Genomic DNA, 18527 nt, shown 5'->3' on the forward strand with positions numbered 1-18527 from the left:
AGGTTCTCCAAGCTGGGTTCGGCCGGATGTGACGGAACGCGAGGCCCGCGCCCTATCTCTACGCAGTGCGGGGCTGAGGATGCGGGGCCGAGGATGCGGGGCCGAGGATGCGGGGCCGAGGACGCCGGCCGGGCGGCGTGCGCCTGCGCAGTGCGGGGCCGAGGATGTCGGCCCGGCGGCGTGCGCCTGCGCGGTGCGGGGCCGAGGATGCCGGCCCGGCGGCGTGCGCCTGCGCGGTGCGGGGCGATGGCAAGCCGGACGGCGTGCGCCTGCGCGGTGCGGGACTGAGGCCAGAGCCTGGGGGCACGCGTGCGTACTCGGGTAGATTCCCGTTTAGTCCGGTTCTGGCCCAGTTGTCCTCGCAGGGACCAGAACGGGCCGAAGCGCTGCGTCTGCGGGAAGAAGCGAGGTTCAGGTCGGGGCCTTGGGGAGCGCGGCGCGTGCGCAGGCCGTGGCTCTGGGGGCGGCGAGGGGGTGCTGAGCCCCCGCTGGAGGGTGGCGGGGCCGCGGAAGGGAGCGCCCACAGAGGGTCCGCAAGGCTCAGGGCCTTGGGGAGCACGAATGGAATCAGGCGGCCTCCCGGGGTGAGCGGATGACGCCTTCGGCCGCCAGCGTGGTACCAGCTCTACGGCTGCGAAAATTTGCGTGCATACCGTCCCACCCGCTTGGGGCTAGTTAATCTTGTGTTTGCTGACGTCATTTTATTATAATCCGTTTTGCACGGAAAACAAACTCTAGAAAAAGAGTAGGCTATAAGCTGTTCAGACCCTAGCTTAGCAGCTCTCCTGTGTAAGAGAGCTAAGTGCAAAGAGAGACAGTCTAGCAGGATTGGGTTTAACGAGGGGGATTCCCATCTTAATCTGTCATTTAAGAAAAAAAAGTGTTCAAATATTTAACACTGTTAACCCCCACCCCGCCCCAGAATTTTCAGTGCAGTTATTGGAACTAAAAAAAAAAAAAAAAAAAATTCCTCCAAAAATTTCAGGGGCTAATAGTTAAAACCTGTGTATTTCGTTTTTTACCCGTGAAAGTTCAGTCCCGTCCTTGTGAACTAGTGCTTGAAAAAAGGAGGCGTTTTATCTCCCCCGCATTGTGTGAAATGCAAGACCTAGGAACTTGGGTCTTGGAAAACCTCATCTGTGATATGTTATTGGAAATTGGATTTAAAAAAAAACAAAATCTAAGCAATAATGACACGTGGTGGCAACCTTACTGTGTTTTCACCTCAAAGAGCAGCAGCTGAAATTCTTTGGGAACCAGCGTTAACCTAAAGTGCTTCTTCCTATTCATTTGTGCTTGTCTATCAAAACCTTTCTGTAGGAGCACTTAGTTACTCTGCTTAAAAAAGTTTCTAAATTGAAAGTTTTTGGCTCTTAGAGGGTGAAAGTTTTTCCGAAATCTTTTTTTTTTCTTTCTTTCCAGTTAAGTCTTCAGAAAATACAACATAAGAATGGCTTCTAAAAGGGCTCTGGTCATCCTGGCTAAAGGAGCAGAGGAGATGGAGACGGTTATTCCTGTAGATGTCATGAGACGAGCTGGAGTAAGTCCTCCAAAGTTTTCTAGCCCTCCTCCCTTTTAAAACATTTTTTTTTTTAAATTGATTTTTGTCATTTTGAATGGAGTAATGTTCGGTGTACTTTATGAAATATTTTAAAAGTACACGACCGTACAGAGACTACATAGAACCAATTACCTGTTTATACACTTTTCCACGTTTAGTACTTGTTAACATCCCATATTTCTTACAGACCTGTTTTTTTGTTTTGTTTCTTTTTTTTTTTTTTTTTTTTGTCTTGTTAGGGCCACACCTGAAGCATAAGGAGGTTTCTAGGCAAGGGGTTGAATCTGAGCTGTAGCCGCTGGCCTGTGCCACAGCAATGCCAGATCTGAGCCGCATCTGTGACCTATACCACAGCTCACAGCAATGCTGGATCCTTAATCCACCAGGTGAGGCCGGGGATCAAACCTGCATCCTCATGGATCCTAGTCAGATTCATTTCTGCTGAGCCACGACAGGAACCCCCCGTTTCTTTTTTTTTTTTTGAATTTTATTTAATTGAAGTGTAGTTGATTTACAGTGTCGTGTTGGTTTCTGACGTACAGCAGAGTGATTCGTATGTGTATACACACACACACACGTTCTGTTTTGTATTTTCTTTTTCATTATGGTTTATTATGGGAAAGTGAATATGGTTCACTGTGGTGTACAGTAGGACTTTGTTGTTTATCCATTGTATGTGTAGTAGTTTGCATCTGCTGAGCACAGACTCCCAATATGCCCCTCCCCTTGCCCCTCCCTTCTGGGAACGCAAGTCTCTTCTCCAGGTCACACCTGTTTCTTGAAGAACAAACGTGTTTTAAAGGAATAAAGCATCCTAAAGCCCTGTTTGTAAATTTCCCTAATCCTATTCCCCTTCTGGGCCTGGAGATCAAGACTCTTCTCACACTAAGGTGTATCCATCCTGTGCATGTCTTTCAAGTAGCATTAGGCTCCAGCTCTCATTTTGTCTGTATTATAAACCTGTATCATAACATTGAATACTTACATAGCTTGTACTGCATACTGGGTGTCATTCTGAGCACTTGCATTCTCTTAAAATGTTACAACAACTCTGAGTCGTAACTCTGCTGTTGCAAGTTACACCAAGGGCAATAATAAAAAGTTATTGCCATCCTCCTTTTACAGTTAAAGAAATGGAGGCACAGAGACATTATTCCATCCATCCATCAGTCAGTGAAATATTTAAAGTGCTCATGCTGTACTAAAGATACCGATCTAGTCTGCTTAATTTAAAATTGCTGCTCAGTATCGCACCACAGGAAGATGCCTGCACTGTCCTTTCTTCTGTTACATCGCTTCACAGGATTGTCACGCTCTGGGACAGGATTCCTTGTTCGGAGTGTGGAAGTTCTCTAGACTCTGAGCCTAAAAGGACGTGCTGGTCAGTTGGTCGATGTTATTGGATTCTGTCAAACCATCCAGAATACTAGCATGTGGGAGTTCCCTGGTGGTCTAGTGGTTAGGACTCGGCACTTTCACTGCTGCAGCCTAGGTTCGATCCCTGGTCTGGGAATTCAGATCCCACATCGAGCCGCTGCTCACCACCGCCAAAAACAAAACAACAAAACAGACTAAAGTGCTGATACCTGGGCCCACAAGCCTTGAGGAAAATTCCCATTTTTCTCAGTATTTTCTACTTTATACATTTTTGCAAGGTAGGGTAGTATTTTGTTGTTTTAGCTCACGTCTCTACCTTACAAAAATCCCGTGAGGTTTAAATGGCAACAGCACTTTGGCAGGTGGATTGTGGATAGAATGATCATATTGATTGATCACCCAAACCAGACCCCTTGGTGGGAGGAAGGACATGAGGCAGACAGAGTGCTGGGACAGCATCGCAGGCAACGGGGACAGACCTAGAGATGAGCGATAGTTAAGCAGCACATGAGCCTAAAGTCAGCATGGCTTTGTTGCAGTATTTCCTGCCAAGTTTTTTTAAGACACATGGCAGCTGTGAAAATGTTACTCTAAATTTATGTTTCAGTGTTATGAAATATCACGATGACGTCTTTCTCTTAGATTAAGGTCACCGTTGCAGGCCTGGCTGGAAAAGATCCGGTGCAGTGTAGTCGTGATGTTGTCATTTGTCCCGACGCCAGCCTGGAAGATGCCAAAAAAGAGGTTTGTGCTCCATCCTGGGAATGACTCCTCCTGTGGCTCCTTTGCCGGTTTCTTGAGCTGTCTTTGACTGCACCTAAGGCTGCCGTTAGCACAGGCTTATTGTAAGAAGGTGACTTTGCCTGACGTCTTTGCCACTAAACTTGGCCCTGCGAAGTGGAGAGCTTCGCCTTCCATTCTGTGTCCGCGGAAGCTGGCAGGGCCCCGCCTCCGAGCGTAGGTGGTGTGGGTGCCTGCAGCCTCGCCTCCTGTTAGGGTCACATTCCTTAAAACAGCAGGGTCACCTGCGTGTTTCCCCGTCATTTCTTACTCTTTATTGGAATGCTCCTTTTTTTTTTTCTTTTTCAAAAGCTGCTTTTCTTTCCTTTGGCGGTGACACAGGCGTGGTTGTGTGATTCATTTTACACGGAACAGCTCATAGGAGGCTCGTGGTTGGATGCAGGGAGGAGTAAGAGTTCTCTGTAAATTGTGTCACTGTTTCAGTATCTTTAGAAATGCAGTCCTCACTTTGAGGGGACCAGCATTTATGGGAATCTGTCGAGAGGTGCAGTCCCTCAGACATGTGCCCACCCACACTTTGGCAGCCGCTCTCACAGGGCTCAGGCCGAAGGGGCTGGGGTGGCAGGAGTGTGGGCTGTGCCCCCTTGGAGGAGAAATGTGGCAGAAAGGCGGCAGCGCCAGCTCACGATGGCCTTTTGTGCTCTGCTGGGGAACCTGGGAGAATGAGTCCATGTGCTTCTGGGTCCTAGGTGCTGAAAACATGTATTCCTTTCTCATACACTCGAATATTCAGAGCGAGGCTGTGGCCTGCCTGTAAGAGTGTTGGTATTTACATATAAATTGTTGAAACTTTCTGCACAGCAGTTTAAACACGAGAGAGTAGAAGTAAATATTCCTTCCCTGTTTTTCTTGTCCTCTGGTCAGGTCTGGGTGTCTTAGAGCAGTGGTTACTTTGTCTTGCTGTCTGTTGATTGCCTAGTTAAGTTTCTAAAAGGGTGAAAGAATTTCTGTACTTTACAGATTTTGTTTTTAGTTTTCCTCGGTTTAAAAAAAAACGCCGGATGTTTATAGTCTTTGAAAGTAATTCTAAGTAATACGTGTTGCACTAAAAGTGTACTAAATTCATTTCATAATTGGCTTAATGACTAAATTTTAAAAACTTTTCAGGTATTTTAAAACACTGTTGTTAAACCAATTTCTATATTGTAATTTCAGCAAGTTTGAAACTGTTAGATTTCTAGGATGTTTTGGTATCCAGGATACTAAAATATTGCATTTTTATCCCCCATAAGGTTAAAGTAACTTTTGTGCCTTTTACCGTTTGTTTCTCTTTTAATTATTTTTTACTATGTACATTGTTACTGGAAAACAACCGGTGTCGGACAGACCAACGCAAAAAGTCAAATGTCAAATGTCCGTTTCTCATTCCTGCCTCCCCCCCCGCCTCAGTTGGCCACCGCCTTTGTCTGTGAGGCTCTGTACGCCATACACACGTATGTGGGGGTGTGTGTAAGTGTGTATGCATATGCATCTACACACATGTATGTTCTTTTTACAAGAATGAAATAATTTTCTGCATTTTTGCTAGTTACAATATTCCATTATAGAGAAACATTTTATTTAATTGTTCTGATGTGAACAGAGCCAATTTTTTTTTTTTTGGCCATGACCCATATTTAAAATCTGAAAGTGTTTTGTTTAATACACATTTTAAATGAAACATTGTCACTTTATTTTTTAAATCTCTGCAGGGACCTTATGACGTGGTGGTTCTGCCGGGAGGCAATCTGGGTGCACAGAATTTATCGGAGGTAAGAATTGCGTAAGGTAGCTTTGCAGTGTCTGCTGAATTTGTTACTAAAATATTTCAGGAAGGAGGCTGTGAATTGAATAGGAAATGGTGAAATTAACAAAATGGTGTTCCAGCTTTTTTTTTTTTTTTTTTTTTTTTTCAGGGCCACACCCTAGGCATGTGGAAGTTTCCAGCCTAGGGGGTCTCATCGGAGCTGTAGCTGCCAGCCTACACCACAGCCACCGCAACTCGAGATCTGAGCCTTGTCTGCGACCTACGCCACAGCTCACGGCAACACCGGATCTTTAACCCACTGGGTGAGGCCAGGGATCAAACACGCAACCTCATGGTTCCTAGTCGGGTTCATTTCCACTGTGCCACAACGGGAACTCCATGTTCCTGCTTCATTTTTAAAAATCATTTCTCACAACATTTACTATAAAAGTAAGCAGAGTTGGTGGAAGAGTTATGAACAGAGTCTGTGAATACAGGCCAGTGTAAGACTCCTTTTTTTTTTTCCCCGCAGCAGAATGATTCATTTTGTGCTTGAGACGGGTTAAGCACAGGATGGTGGGAGACTGGCTGGCTCCTCAGCCACTGGGGTTAGGGAAGCTGCCAGGAGCTAGAGCTGCCAGCTTGGATGAAAAGTGGCCTAAAAGAGGCCACTGCCTCTTCATTTTGTCTTATGTGAGGAGTCAGCCTGCAGGAAGGAAGAGGAGGGCGCAGGGCAGACAAGCCCAGGCAACAGATGGAGTCGGAATTTGGAACTGCTGGGCTCTGCTCCCCATGCTGCCGTCTGGAAACACCCCAAACACCACGTTCCCTCCCTCCTGTGTCTTTTTCCCTCCAGTGCAGAATGGCAGGGGTTAATGTGCTCAAGGGAAGTTGCTTTTTCTCATCTTATCGTTAAACATCTTTAAGAAAAGAGTGTCTTTTTTCTTATAATAAATACCTTGCCTGGGTCTAAGAAGATAGAAAGATTTGGTAGTGTTTGTATCGACAATTTCGCAACACCGAAAGAGAGTCAGATGGAAGATCTTGTGGTTTTAATCTAAAATCAGAGCCTACCAGCGTTTAGCCAGAGATGGCTGTGGCTCAGTGATAACGTGATGTGTTTTTGGTTTCTCTGCATAGTCTGCTGCTGTGAAGGACATCCTGAAGGAGCAGGAGAAGAGGAAGGGCCTCATAGCAGCCATCTGTGCAGGTAACGTGCAGGGCCAAGCTGGGCTCAGTGGTCCGCGAACCCACCCGGTATCCCTGAGGACGTGGGTTCGATCCCTGGCCTCGCTCATTGGGTTAAGGATCTGGCATTGCCATGAGTTGTGGTATAGGTCACAGACATGGCTAAGATCTGGCGTTGCCATGGCTGTGGTGTAGGCTTGGCAGCTGTAGCTCTGATTCAACCCCTAGCCTGGGAACCTCCATATGCTGCGGGTGTGGCCCTGAAAAAAAAAAGCAAATGGGAATACGTCTTCATTGTAAAATTCTGTTCCAAATACTTCTCCATGAAGCATGAGGGGCATCTGTGCTAGTGTATTTAGTTTGGGTGGCGTGAATTGGTGTCATTTCGGAAATGGCTGCAGTTCCATTTTCTGCGTCTCTGAGCCTTTGGTCCACATTCTGTGAAACTTAGTGGTTTTCCATGTTCGGTGGACCGTGAGGGAAATAGGGCCCCTGGAATTCAGTAAATAGCCCGTTACAGCAAATCCCCCTGCCAGAAGGTAGAGCTGCCAGTGCGTAGTCAGCAGGAATCGGGCAGATGTCCACACAGCAGCTCTGCCCTGCGCTCCCCCTGTGGTGCTTTCCGCCTGACCCCCAGTGTCGCGCGCTCGCGGGGTCTTAGGTGCTGTGTGAGCGCCCACTTAGGTTAGAGTAAGGTGGTTCATGCTCCGTAGACGTCCCCACATCTCTGAAAACTGCGAGCACTTGGTTTTCTGACGCTTTAAAACCCATTCTTTTTGCCCTAGTATCAGATGATATTCTGCCGTCTTGCCTTTTTTTTTCATAGTTTAATTTTGGCAGATGCTCTTCTTGTTCGTAGGTCTTTAGTAAATGTTTGCCAGAAGAGCGAATACGTAAACGACTGTCTGGATGGTTAGACAAAATGCCATGTTGATGTTTCGTTTCCTACAATAGACTTTTTAAAAGAAGCCGTAGACCAGGGATCTGGGCAGTCTGTACTAGAGTGGTGGTTCTCAGTTTTTCAAAGGGTGTGGACGGCCCGAGCAGACGCTGCTAACACTTGCCCCGCTGCTCCTCCTTCTCCTCACAGGAGTGACGTCCTCGTGCGACGGTGTCGTCCTTCAGGCCTGGCTTGTGTGCTCGCCTAGTCAGTCTCGTTTGCGAGCCCTCCCCGGGTTTCATCTCTAACTGGCGTGGCCGTCCTTGGTCGGTGTCACTCACGCAGTAGCCGAAGGGTCTCAAGGCCTCAGTGTTGGAGAACCTCTGCTCCAGCACCAGGAAGGCCTGAGGGGCCCCCACCTGGCAGACCCCGGCCTTGGGTTCCAGTTGACACTGATCTCTGACCTGCCCTTGGGGCTCAGGGGTTTATCTGCTGAAGGACACTGCAGCCAAGCAGCCACATCCCTGTTTGAGGAGGAAGAGAGAGGTTCTGTTGGTCGGTGAAGGACCTGGCCCGGTCCATCCCCACGAGCCCCCTGCCCCGGGACACTGCCTCCCTCCCTGTGCTTCAGCCAGGGGAGGAGGGAAGGAAGGGTTTGGGGAGCGCCGGTCCCCTTATCCGCCGAAAGCGAAAACCACCTGTCAGCGTGTCCTTTGGGGTCCCCGTGGCGGCACAGTCATCAGCCGCATCTGGTTCCCGCCTCTGCTGGGGCAGGCGTGAGGACCGGGCTCCCAAGGAGCCAGCCCGAGGCTCGCGCACACCTGCCTCCGGACGTCGGCGGTGCCTTGACCGTGCTGCACACACGAGGAAGAGGTGGGGGGGTGGTGAGGTGAGGAGTGACCCGAGCGTGAGCGCGATGGGGAGCCTCGAAGGCCGGGACTCGGGTGTTTCACGTCGGCCAGGGAAAGCCAGGTGGTCCTTAAGTGCTGCAGGTGGGAGGTGGGGCTGTTCATTGAGCTCCAGGAATATTAGCTTCACCCTTAAGTGACTGAGGGAGACCCGCTGGAAAGGAGATTCTCGCAAGAAGAAAATAAAGTGAGATCCACTCTGGGCAGGGCAGGGGGAGGGAAGCCTGGACGGGAAGGGGCAGCTGGCACATGCTGGGTTCCAGGCATAAGCACAGGCCAGGCACCAGGGACCAGGGACCAGGGACGGGACAGCTGGAGGGGCAGGGGTGGCCGTGATGGTCCTTCTGCGAAATCACCACACGGTGGCGCCCTTGGCCTTCTCCGGTTCCGCCAAGGCTTCTCTTTTTTCTGTCTGCTGTGCCCCTGCTTCGAGCTGGACCCCGGCTGCAGACGTGGCCACCTTTCATCCTTCAGCGCTTCAAGTGGCAGGAGTAGTTAAATATCGCCTCTGGCTTTCCAGATAGGATTCTTAAGCCCCAGAAGGCGTCACTGCGAGTGCACATACATTTATTAACGTTATTATAGGCGGTGATTTTATCACCTGAGGGCACAGCCCGGCAGTTCCGGACTCACTGTGTGAGCCCGGTCTTCACTGTAGCATCGCTCATCTCTTGACATTTGCTTGAAAATACAGGATAATGGAAGTTACTTCTTATTTCCTAAAATCTTACAAAATAAGAAAGTAATTCATGAATATCCATTCAAATAAAAGTGGAGTGATAATGACTCAACTTTTATAGACTTCTGACGTCTGCTGCCATACGTAGCTCTTGTATGCTGAGGGCAAGCAAGGCGGAAGGGGACACCAGCGGTGCTGAAAGGTTTCTGATGTCCGGTATAAGTGAGGACTCGGTTTGGCACCTGGGGGTAGGCAGAAAGCTTATGTCATGATATGTTATTGGTTTGCTCCTCCTGTTAGTAGCATCTAAGATCTGAGTGGCCTGTGGTCTGTTATATAACTACTTTTCCCTTGGAACCTTCTGGAAAAATGAAAGGTCAGCCAGAGCAAATGCTCGGGTTTGCAGAAGGTAAAGTGTACAGATTCTGTTCTAGGGCTTTGGCCCTGCTGCCCTGGCCGGTGAAGGTCAGGCTGCTCTTCTGAGGTTTTTCTAGGTGGTGGTGGTGATTTTTTGGTGGCTTAGCGAATGCTTGTGATTACCAGGGAAGTTGGCCATTTTCAGTTGACTACATCTGGATAAAAATCTTGTTAGTACCTGCTTTTTTATAAACTTCCTTTTAAGAGGAGAGGCCTAGGGGGTCACAACTGGCGTTTGTGCTCATATGTTCTCGGGGTCATGGCTTTTAGGAGGAAAGGCCGGTGCTTTTATGTCTCAGACGTGGGCGTCTCGGGGGCTCTCCTTGGGCTGGGACAGTAGTTCCTGTTCAAGTCAGTGATCTCCCTGCAGGACGTGTTGCGATAGGCAGATGGGCCAGTGTGGCCTTTTCCTTTTCAAGTAGGAGAATGAAACTGTCCCAGAGGTTCAGAGAGCGCGAGGCCCTTTAATGTGTACCTGGGTCTTTGATCTGCAAGGAGTAAGACCAGGCGTTTAGCCCTCGGGGGTCTCCGCTCCTGGCTGTCCCTGTAAGCCCGGCAGCCTGTCCCTCCAGGGGGCCGGGTCTGTGTATCTCTTTGCTCCTTGGGTATGAAGGTAAATCTTTCCGATTAAATGGACACGGACGTATTTTGAGTTTGTATGTTTTTGCCACGTGTGCTCGGCAGACGGTTTACTATCCACGTACCTTTCCTCTCGCGCTGAGAAGGTTTAACTTCAGAATGCCAAGTGTATCTTAAATAAGAGCCTCCTGGTGTTGAAGAATAATTTTGCTTGGTTGCTACAATTTTTAAAACATGAGTTTTTCTATATCACCGCTTCATTTCTTCTTCTTTTTAGGTCCCACGGCTCTGTTGGCTCATGAGATCGGTTTTGGAAGCAAAGTTACGACGCACCCACTTGCTAAAGACAAGATGATGAACGGAAGTAAGTAGATGTACGTGTGTGCGTGTGTTCTCGGGCCACTGTACCATCTCGTTGTCTCCCGCTCGGTAGATGCGGTGACAAAACGAACTCCTGGGTCTTCTCCGTGGGGGGGGGGACGGCTTCCTTGCTTCGCCGGAGCGCGAGAGATGAGCGCACGCGGGTCTCCGAGTACACACGCCCGGGGGCATGAGTGCTGAGCCAGAGGCCAGCCAGATTCTGGTGCTCACGGATGGACGTGGTGGCCAATGCCAGTTTAAGAAGTATTTTTACTAGATACGGTGCCAGCGGTCTGAGGGTAAATTTTAAACCTTGACGGCTATTTCAGAAGGTGCCCTTTTGCCCCTGGTCCCCCAAGGTTAAATGGACATTGCTCCCTTCCCCAGAGGCAGGCCATTCGCCTTGCTGACAGGATACTTTTGTAAATATCAGTTAGACGTTGAATGTTTATTAACTTATTTTTATGAAAACAATTTCCATCCGTGTGGGAAAAAGAGGCAGTGCAGAAAGAGACGAAGTAAAAATAAATGTTTCTAACTACCACCCCCTTTTCTGCTTTTTAGAGGCAATTTCTGTCAAAAGTCTCTTGTGTAACTCTCTAGTAGTTTAATGTTTTTCTCAAATTGGATTTAGTAAATACATTCTGGAGCTTGCTTTTTTAACCTAACTTTGTATCCTTTACTTTTTTTTTTTTTTTTTTTTGGTAATTTATCAAGTTAGTTTTTTTTTTTTCCCCCAATTCCCTTATGTTGCTTGTTACTTGAGGTTTATTTTAAAAAGCATGTCATTGCCTCTGCCCTCTGGAAATTAGCAGCTGGCAGACACCTCTGCATCAAATATGAGAACATGAGGCATCTCCTCAGAAACCAGCACCTGGACGTCTGGCTGTGCCGCCGCTGGTGCTTCCTCAGGAGTAGCTCCCTCGTCTCAGTGTGACATCCAGAGCACGAGCCAGGCAGTGTCTCTTGTCCCTAGAGTGCATGTCGAAGGGAGGCAGAGACCCTGGGATGTGCAGAACCACCCAGAGGTTGTCCCAGAGGGTGCAGACCCTGGAGCCACCCCAGTGTGGACGTGTGCAAGGGAACCAGAGCTTTCCACTTGGAAGCCGCAAGTGACCCACCTGGCCTCAGCCAGTGGGGAGACTGGCCGACCGGCCCCATTTGAAACACCCCCCAGCCAAAGACCAGCAGCTAAATAAAAAGACTGAGAGCATCAAAAGCGGGTTTGAAAACAGCTGAGCAATGGATATATCTTCACGCTTGTCTCAGTTCCGCTCTGGGCTTATCCTCAACTAAAAGCAGAGCGAGTATGTTACACATTATCTTTTCTTAGCAAAGTCCAGGGATGCCTTTTTTCGTTTTACTGACTTTTAAAGAACCAGTAGATCTTATTCTTTAGAGGAGTGTTAGGCTCACAGCAAAATTAAGCAGAGTCCAGAGTCCCCATGCCCCCGCCCAGTCTTGCTCGCCGCACCTCCTTTCCCCGCTGGGTGGGCTCTTCGTCACGGTCGATGGGCCTGCAGGACGCGTCGGCATCACCCAGAGTCCATAGTTTACATTGGGCTTCACTTTGGACATTCTGCATCATCTTTAAAAAAAAAAAAAATTTATTATTTCTCCAATACTGTTTTTTCCTACTGGGCAGCAGGGTGACCCAGTCACACCTACATATACACATGCTTTTTTCTCCCGTTATTCTGCTCCGTCATAAGTGACTAGACAGAGTTCCCAGTGCTGCACGGCAGGATCTCATGGCCAGTCCATTCCAAAGGCAATAGTCTGCATCTGTTAACCCCAAGCTCCCCATCCAGCCCATTCCCTCCCCCTCGGCAAGCATAGGTCTGTTATCCGAGTCCATGAGTTTCTTTTCTGTGGAGAGGGTCATTTGTGCCGTGTATTAGAGTCCATGCATCATCTTAAATTCAACCCAAAGTAGCATTTTCTTGAAAATCTGTGGTTTTATTGTAGTTACTAGAAAGATAGTAAGTTGTCAATAAAACCATCTGTGTGAAAATTGAGGGGTTTTTTTTTTTTTTTTTTTTTTTTGGTCCTTTTAGGGCTGAACCTTATGGCATATGGAGGTGCCCAGACTACAGCTGCTGGCCTACACCACAGCCACAGCCACGCCGGATCTGAGCCGTGTCTGCGACCTACCCCACAGCTCATGGCAACGCCAGATTCTTAACCCCCTGAGTGAGGCCAGGAAATGAACCCTCATCCTCATGAATGCTCGTCAGATTTGTTTTCCACTGAGCCACGACAGGAACTCTGATTTTTTTTTTTTAAGGCTCTGACTTCTGGGCATTTTTTAAATGTAGAAATTTACTTTAGTTTGATCCACTGGAGGGGTTCTGAACGGTGGGAGAGAACAGAATCTGGTTCCCTGAGTAGTTGGCGCACATGAGGGGCACGCGTGCATCTGTTATCTGAAGCTGTATCTCATATCGCGTTCCTCGTAACGCCTCCAGAAGGTTGAGGTTGATCAGAGATGGCAAAAGATAAGATTGTTAACTCGTGGGCATCTGTGGGGCACGTTCACACGCGTTATCTCGAGCCTCGGTGCCCAGCAAGACGGGTCCTGGCTTAGCACATGAGGAAACAGGCTGGGGGAGGTGAAGGCTACCTGCCAGGGTCTGGCTGGAACCGGCCCCGCCTCTGTCCCGCGAGGCTCCCACGCACGTTCAAGTTAAGGCGTTGAATTGAGTCAACGAGCCCTCTTGGAAGCACAAAATGTTTGCACTTTCTGCTGCTCAGAACAACATTCTGAGAATTGGAGTTCTGATCACTTCCTGGGTGTCTCCTCCAGGAGGCCCTCTTGCCGCCCATCCTCTTCGCAGTCCTCAGGTTAAGATCCGTGTGAACCCGCTCACTCCGTAAACAGTCCGCCCTGAAGGGCAGTCTTCCCTTCTCTCAGCTTTCAAATGAGTAGAGATGTAGCTTTGATGTTGTTTCAGTTCTCATCTGTCCGTTGTTTGGTGAGCTTCTGGCTGCCCGGTCACGGCGCTGAGCAGAGGGAGCAGGGCCCTGCAGCCGGGCAGCCCCAGCGCTCATGGCAGGTCCCTGCCTGCCCTGGGCCTCAGTTTCCTCATCTGTTACCTGAGGGTGACAGTAGCCCCCTCACAGGGGCGTTGGCAGGCTTCATGGGTCAACAGGTGTTAACGCACCGAGAATGTCACCCATTGTGCAGCCTGTGCTGGAGAAGGGCCCGCTGGTGAGTGCCTGGTGCTGGGCTGCCCAGCTGCTGGCACCGGCCAGGCTGTAGGAGGGACACCCCCGCTTGGTACTGGTGTTTGGTTGGCTTCCCACCACAGTCCTCTTAGGTTGGCATCATCCCCGTTTTACAGAAGAGAAGAGGGAGGCTCGGGGGGATGGCCAGGAGGCTTCTAAGTGGCAGGCCTGGGATTTGAGCCCAGAGCTGCCTGTATTCAGGGTGCCGTGGCTTTTCCTTGAGAAAGGCAGGTAGTTGATATTCTGGGCTCTGGGCCTTTACGCCGCTGTGGCTCACAAACCTCATAGGTGAGGGGCCGGCAGGCAGGTGGAAGCAGCCCCCCGCCACGCACTGCAGCTCTGGGCTTTGAGCTGCTTTGCTTTGTGGTGTTGGCTTCAAGTTGAAAAGATGACTGGCAGGTGCCCTTGCTGGTGCACTGCAGGTGTTGTTCTTCCCCGCGGCCACTAGGGGGAGGCGGGCGGCAAGTAGACCCCGCTCTTGCGGGTTGAACCTCCCGGGCACCGGGGAAGTGTTCACAGTCTTTAACCAGTTGAAGCCGTCTTTCTAAGATCTTACCCACAGAGAGATGGTAAGTGGACGTTCAGAGTCGTGCCTCCCGCCGCCCGGTCTGGGCTGCCCGCTCAGCTCGGGGAGGCCCAGCCCAGCTGGTTTTCTAGTTCAGCATTTCAGATGATCTTGGCCTGGTTTAACCATCAGTAAATGCGGTTAGATTGTGAAAACCTTCTGTCCTCTGACCAGGGTCCTCTTGCTTTCTATGAGAGCGTAGCTGGGAGGTGTTCCTGTGCTGTAGTCAGTTACCGTGGTGGGGAATGTGCTTCCCGGGAGGCCGGAGTCCTAAGTTGCACACTGTGAATCCACCCTGGAAGGACCGAGCATCAGCACGCGGTTTCTGAAGGTCACTAGTGCCGCAGACGTGTCCTGCTTGGGAGATAGCTTTTCTGTGAGCTCTTCCTTAGACTGTGGGAGCAGGAAGAGCAACAAGATAAAGCCGTGTCCTCAGATGGGGGGTGCGCTGCACTGGGTGGGGCGGGGGAGGTGGTCAGGGGTGGCGTGTGCGCTGCGTGCCTGCCTCTGCCTGCAGGGCCGGGATGTGGCAGGATGTCGCAGGGGACCCTTGCGGGCTTTTGACCCCCGCCCTGCCTCTGTCCTTCGTGTCCCACATCACTGAGTGACCCTGGGACAGAGGGCTGGCAGCCACCCTCAATGCCTGCCCATGTTGAGACCTTGCTGTTGGTGGCCACCGCCCCATCCAGGTCACCCTTCGCCCCTCGGGACGCGGGTTCTTTTCCGTTTCCCTCTGGCCCAGTCTGTGCCCAGGCCAGGCCCAAGGGCTGCGTGTGGTGCCGAGGGGTGAGGGTCCCCTCCAGGTGCTGCAGGAGGTTAGTGAAGGCGTCTCATGGGGACAGAACTGGATCTGCCCTGCTGTGCACTTGGGAAGGGGTGCCTTTTTTGGTGCTGCTGAGCTGGGGGAGGGGGGCGGAGAGCAGCCAGAAGGGGGCGCTGGACACCGAGGGGATATGGAGGGGCATTCCTTCCTGGTGCCTGGGGGGCCTCCTTGGTGCCACTAACACTCTAGGCCAGACAGGGGAGGTGAAGGCTCCGCGTCTTAGAGACTAGACAGTGAGCAGGAGGGACTTGTTTACAGAGGGAGGGCCTCGATGACCCGGGGTTCACACACACCTTGTCTGGGGCTCGGTGCTGATGCTGAAACCCAGAGAGCCAGCTGGGCGGAGGGAGCAGCGCTGGTGCTCTTCCTGGGCGGGAGGGAGCCTATGTGCTGGTAACGGGGCTCCAGGTGGGAGAGGGAGCCCTGGGGACGGGGGTGGGGGGTGACCTGTCTTCAGGCAGAGAAGGGGGTTCAGAGGTTGCCTCTCCCTGCCCATGCTGTAGTTCAGGTGCCTCGCGCTCAAATTTATGAGCACATCCAGGTGGCGCGTTTGGGGGTGGCACCTTCTCTGCCCTTCACCCGGATCTGACGCCTGCACTTGTCACAGAAGGAAAACGTGTGTGATGGGCATTCCCAGACCTCCCCTCACTCAAGGGCCGGCGTAGCGGCATCGGGCTCGTGTGTGTGTGCGCGCGCGCGCACGTGTCATTTCAGTGGTTGTCGGTGTCCCCCACTCTTAAGCGGGCACAGCTGCTCTGATGCTGTCCTGTGTGCCCTGACGAGCTTGGAGTGCCTGAGTCATCTGGGATCGGCTGGCCAGGGCCTTGCCGTGGGGGCTCCGCTCGTCTGTCAGTTTCTGAGGGACAGTAGCACGCTGGGGCGGCGGAAACGGCTCCGTGGGGTGCGCGGCTGTGCCAGTAGCCCGTGAGGACGTGACCCTGTCTTGTCTTTGTTTCGAAGGTCATTACAGCTACTCAGAGAATCGCGTGGAAAAGGACGGTCTGATCCTCACCAGCCGGGGGCCCGGAACCAGCTTCGAGTTTGCTCTGGCCATTGTTGAGGCCCTGGCCGGCAAGGAGGTGGCCGACCAAGTGAAGGCCCCGCTTGTTCTGAGAGACTAGAGCCGAGCGGGCTGCCCGGAACCCCTCCCGCCGAGGGCGCTTTAAACCCAGAGGGTGGCTCTGTGCCTGCCCCCGAGGCGAGCTTGTGACCTGACAGCTGCAGATGCTCTCCCCACAGTCGTGTCCCCACATTTCAGACCCTGCTTCCCGAATAAATAGGGCATTTAGCAAACTACTGGCTGCTCCTGCTTTTACCTCCAGTTTCCATGTTCTTGTGTGAAACTAAATCATCAGTTTCATGTGCAGCTCTTATCTGTTGATAACAGCCCCTGAAATAAGTGACCCGCAAGCACGGAGGAAAAGCATAAAGCAAACATTTAAGAGGCTTGAGGCCTCCCCCCATCCGTTACCTGTCTCTCTAATGTGCTATTAAAACCCCAGCAAAGCTGGCGGTTACGGTGAATTCCGGCGCACTGATGCTGCTTTCCCACTGCGGCAGAAGTCCCCGGAGGCAATGAAAACCCTGCAGGGTTGGTCTGGCCTGCTCCCCCGCTCGCGCCACCGCACCCGCTTGCTTACCCTGCGAGCCCACAGGCTGCCCAGCCCCAGAGCCCCACATGACTGACTCCGTGGCCCAGGTGAGACACCCAGCAAGGGTCTCAGCTGGAGCTGCTGGGCTCCTCTGGTCTGGGTGCTCAGGAGGAGCAGCGGGAAAGCTGGGGCTGCCGGCAGCCACCTTGTCACTGGGGAAAGGCCCGGCCTGAGAGAGGCTCAAACACGAGGGGTGGAAGCTAAGGATGCTGCTTGACCCAAGATCCATCCGCACCTGAAGCAGAATAGCTGGACTCGCTGACGGGGGAGAAATTCCCTCGGCCTTTTTGTTTCGTCATTTATAAGTGACCGATAAGACACAAAGGAACTCCGGAGTGGGCAGGCTTCTGAAGGTGGAGGGCTGGGCTCCTGAGTAAAACTTCCCAACCCTGGAGTTCCCTGGTGGCACAGCAGGTAAAGGATCTGGCATCGCTGCAGTGACTTGGGTTGCTGCTGTGGCCAAGTTTTGGCCGCAGAGGGTGCGGCCAAAAAAAAAAAAAACAAAAAACCCCACAACAAACAAAACCCTCCCAGCCCTGAGAGCGCCTATACCTGGCTGTTCCTCCCGGCCTCCTAGGGGGCTGTGCAGGGGCCCGTGAACTTGCTGACAAGGCTGGCCAAGTGCTGAGTGTTTCAGACAGGTGGGCTGTAAAGTCTGTCACAAGTACTTGCCTCCATCCTGGAAGCACAAAGGCAGCCACAATCGCTCCATCGGGCGATCAGGATGGCTGTGTGTGTGTGTGCATGTGTGTGTGCGCGCGGGTGCATGCACAACAGATCCTCCACCACCATTCCTGGCAGCTGTGGGGTTTACCGACCCCTGAACTGGAAGGCAAGGCAGATGTTTGTTGCTAAATATGCAAACGTGGAGTTCCTGGGTGGGGCAGCAGATTAAGGGTTCAGTGCATCACTGCTGTAGTGCAGGTTCGATCCCTGGCCCGGGAACTTCCACGTGCCGCAGGTGTGGCCAAAGGGGGAAAAAAAGCAATCATAATTCCACATTTTGATAAGCGCTTCTGATGACAGGGCGGGAAAGAACAGGGGGGACTCCTCATGAGGTGGGGGCAGGCCTCGGTCCAGGAGGCTCCAGCTGAGACCTGGGGTTAGAACGGATGGAACTCGGCAGCCACGGCTGTGCCGTAGCCTGTGTGCACAGCCCTGTTCCTGGTGCTGGGAGTGAGCCATGGGGGCACAGGCTGGCTTCTCAGAGCTTCTATCATGGGATCCTTGCAGAGAGAAAAACAAAACCATCCCCGTTCTGGGAAGACAAGCAGAGTGAGGAGGCAGTGAAGTTTCCCGCAGGGTGTGTGGAGGAGGCCTCTGAGAGGGGATGACCTCAGGGAGAGTGGGAGAGATCCTGCAGCAGGGCAGGTACCTGCTAGGAGCTTCCAGCAGAAGAAACAGGACGTGCAAAGACCCTGTGGCAGAGCCCTGGGGGCTGGAGGGGCCGTTGTGGGTGGGGATGGAGAATTTGGATCCACTCGGGGATGGGATGGGGAGCCTCTGGGGGAGGAACTCGATCCTCCTGGGTTTGGAGTCTTGCTCTGGCCAGAAGGGGCCCCACCGGGAGCAAGAGTGAAGGCCGGGGAGGTGGGCGCCCACGTGGGTGAGAAGAAGACACTTCCCACATTTCCGACTGGAACACATGGTGAGTCGGAGCTGTCATGTCTGGAGCTGGAGAGGGAGCCCTTGGAGGAGGAGGAGGGAGTTAGAGTTCAGACTGACCAACTCCCTAAAATATACTTTCAATAAAGAAAAACTCAAAACCCTTCATTCTGAAAGT

The 18527-nt window shown here is 51.6% G+C and overlaps 1 protein-coding gene across 1 annotated transcript; it reads left to right on the forward strand.

Annotated features, from left to right (window-relative positions):
- Nucleotides 1–405: 405 nt before the first annotated feature.
- PARK7 (Parkinsonism associated deglycase) lies at nt 406–16243 on the forward strand. Its single transcript, NM_001078663.1, is given in 7 exon segments — nt 406–415; nt 1423–1540; nt 3581–3682; nt 5431–5490; nt 6606–6675; nt 10394–10480; nt 16053–16243. Coding segments are annotated over 6 exon segments (570 nt in total). The 5' UTR covers nt 406–415; nt 1423–1450; the 3' UTR covers nt 16214–16243.
- Nucleotides 16244–18527: the final 2284 nt, after the last annotated feature.

The sequence above is a fragment of the Sus scrofa genome, chromosome 6 (assembly GCF_054392235.1).
Source record: "Sus scrofa isolate SSC_HxYL_T2T_F1_AM1 chromosome 6, Sscrofa_HxYL_maternal_Yorkshire_Landrace_v2.0, whole genome shotgun sequence".
In the NCBI taxonomy this organism is placed as follows: domain Eukaryota; kingdom Metazoa; phylum Chordata; class Mammalia; order Artiodactyla; family Suidae; genus Sus; species Sus scrofa.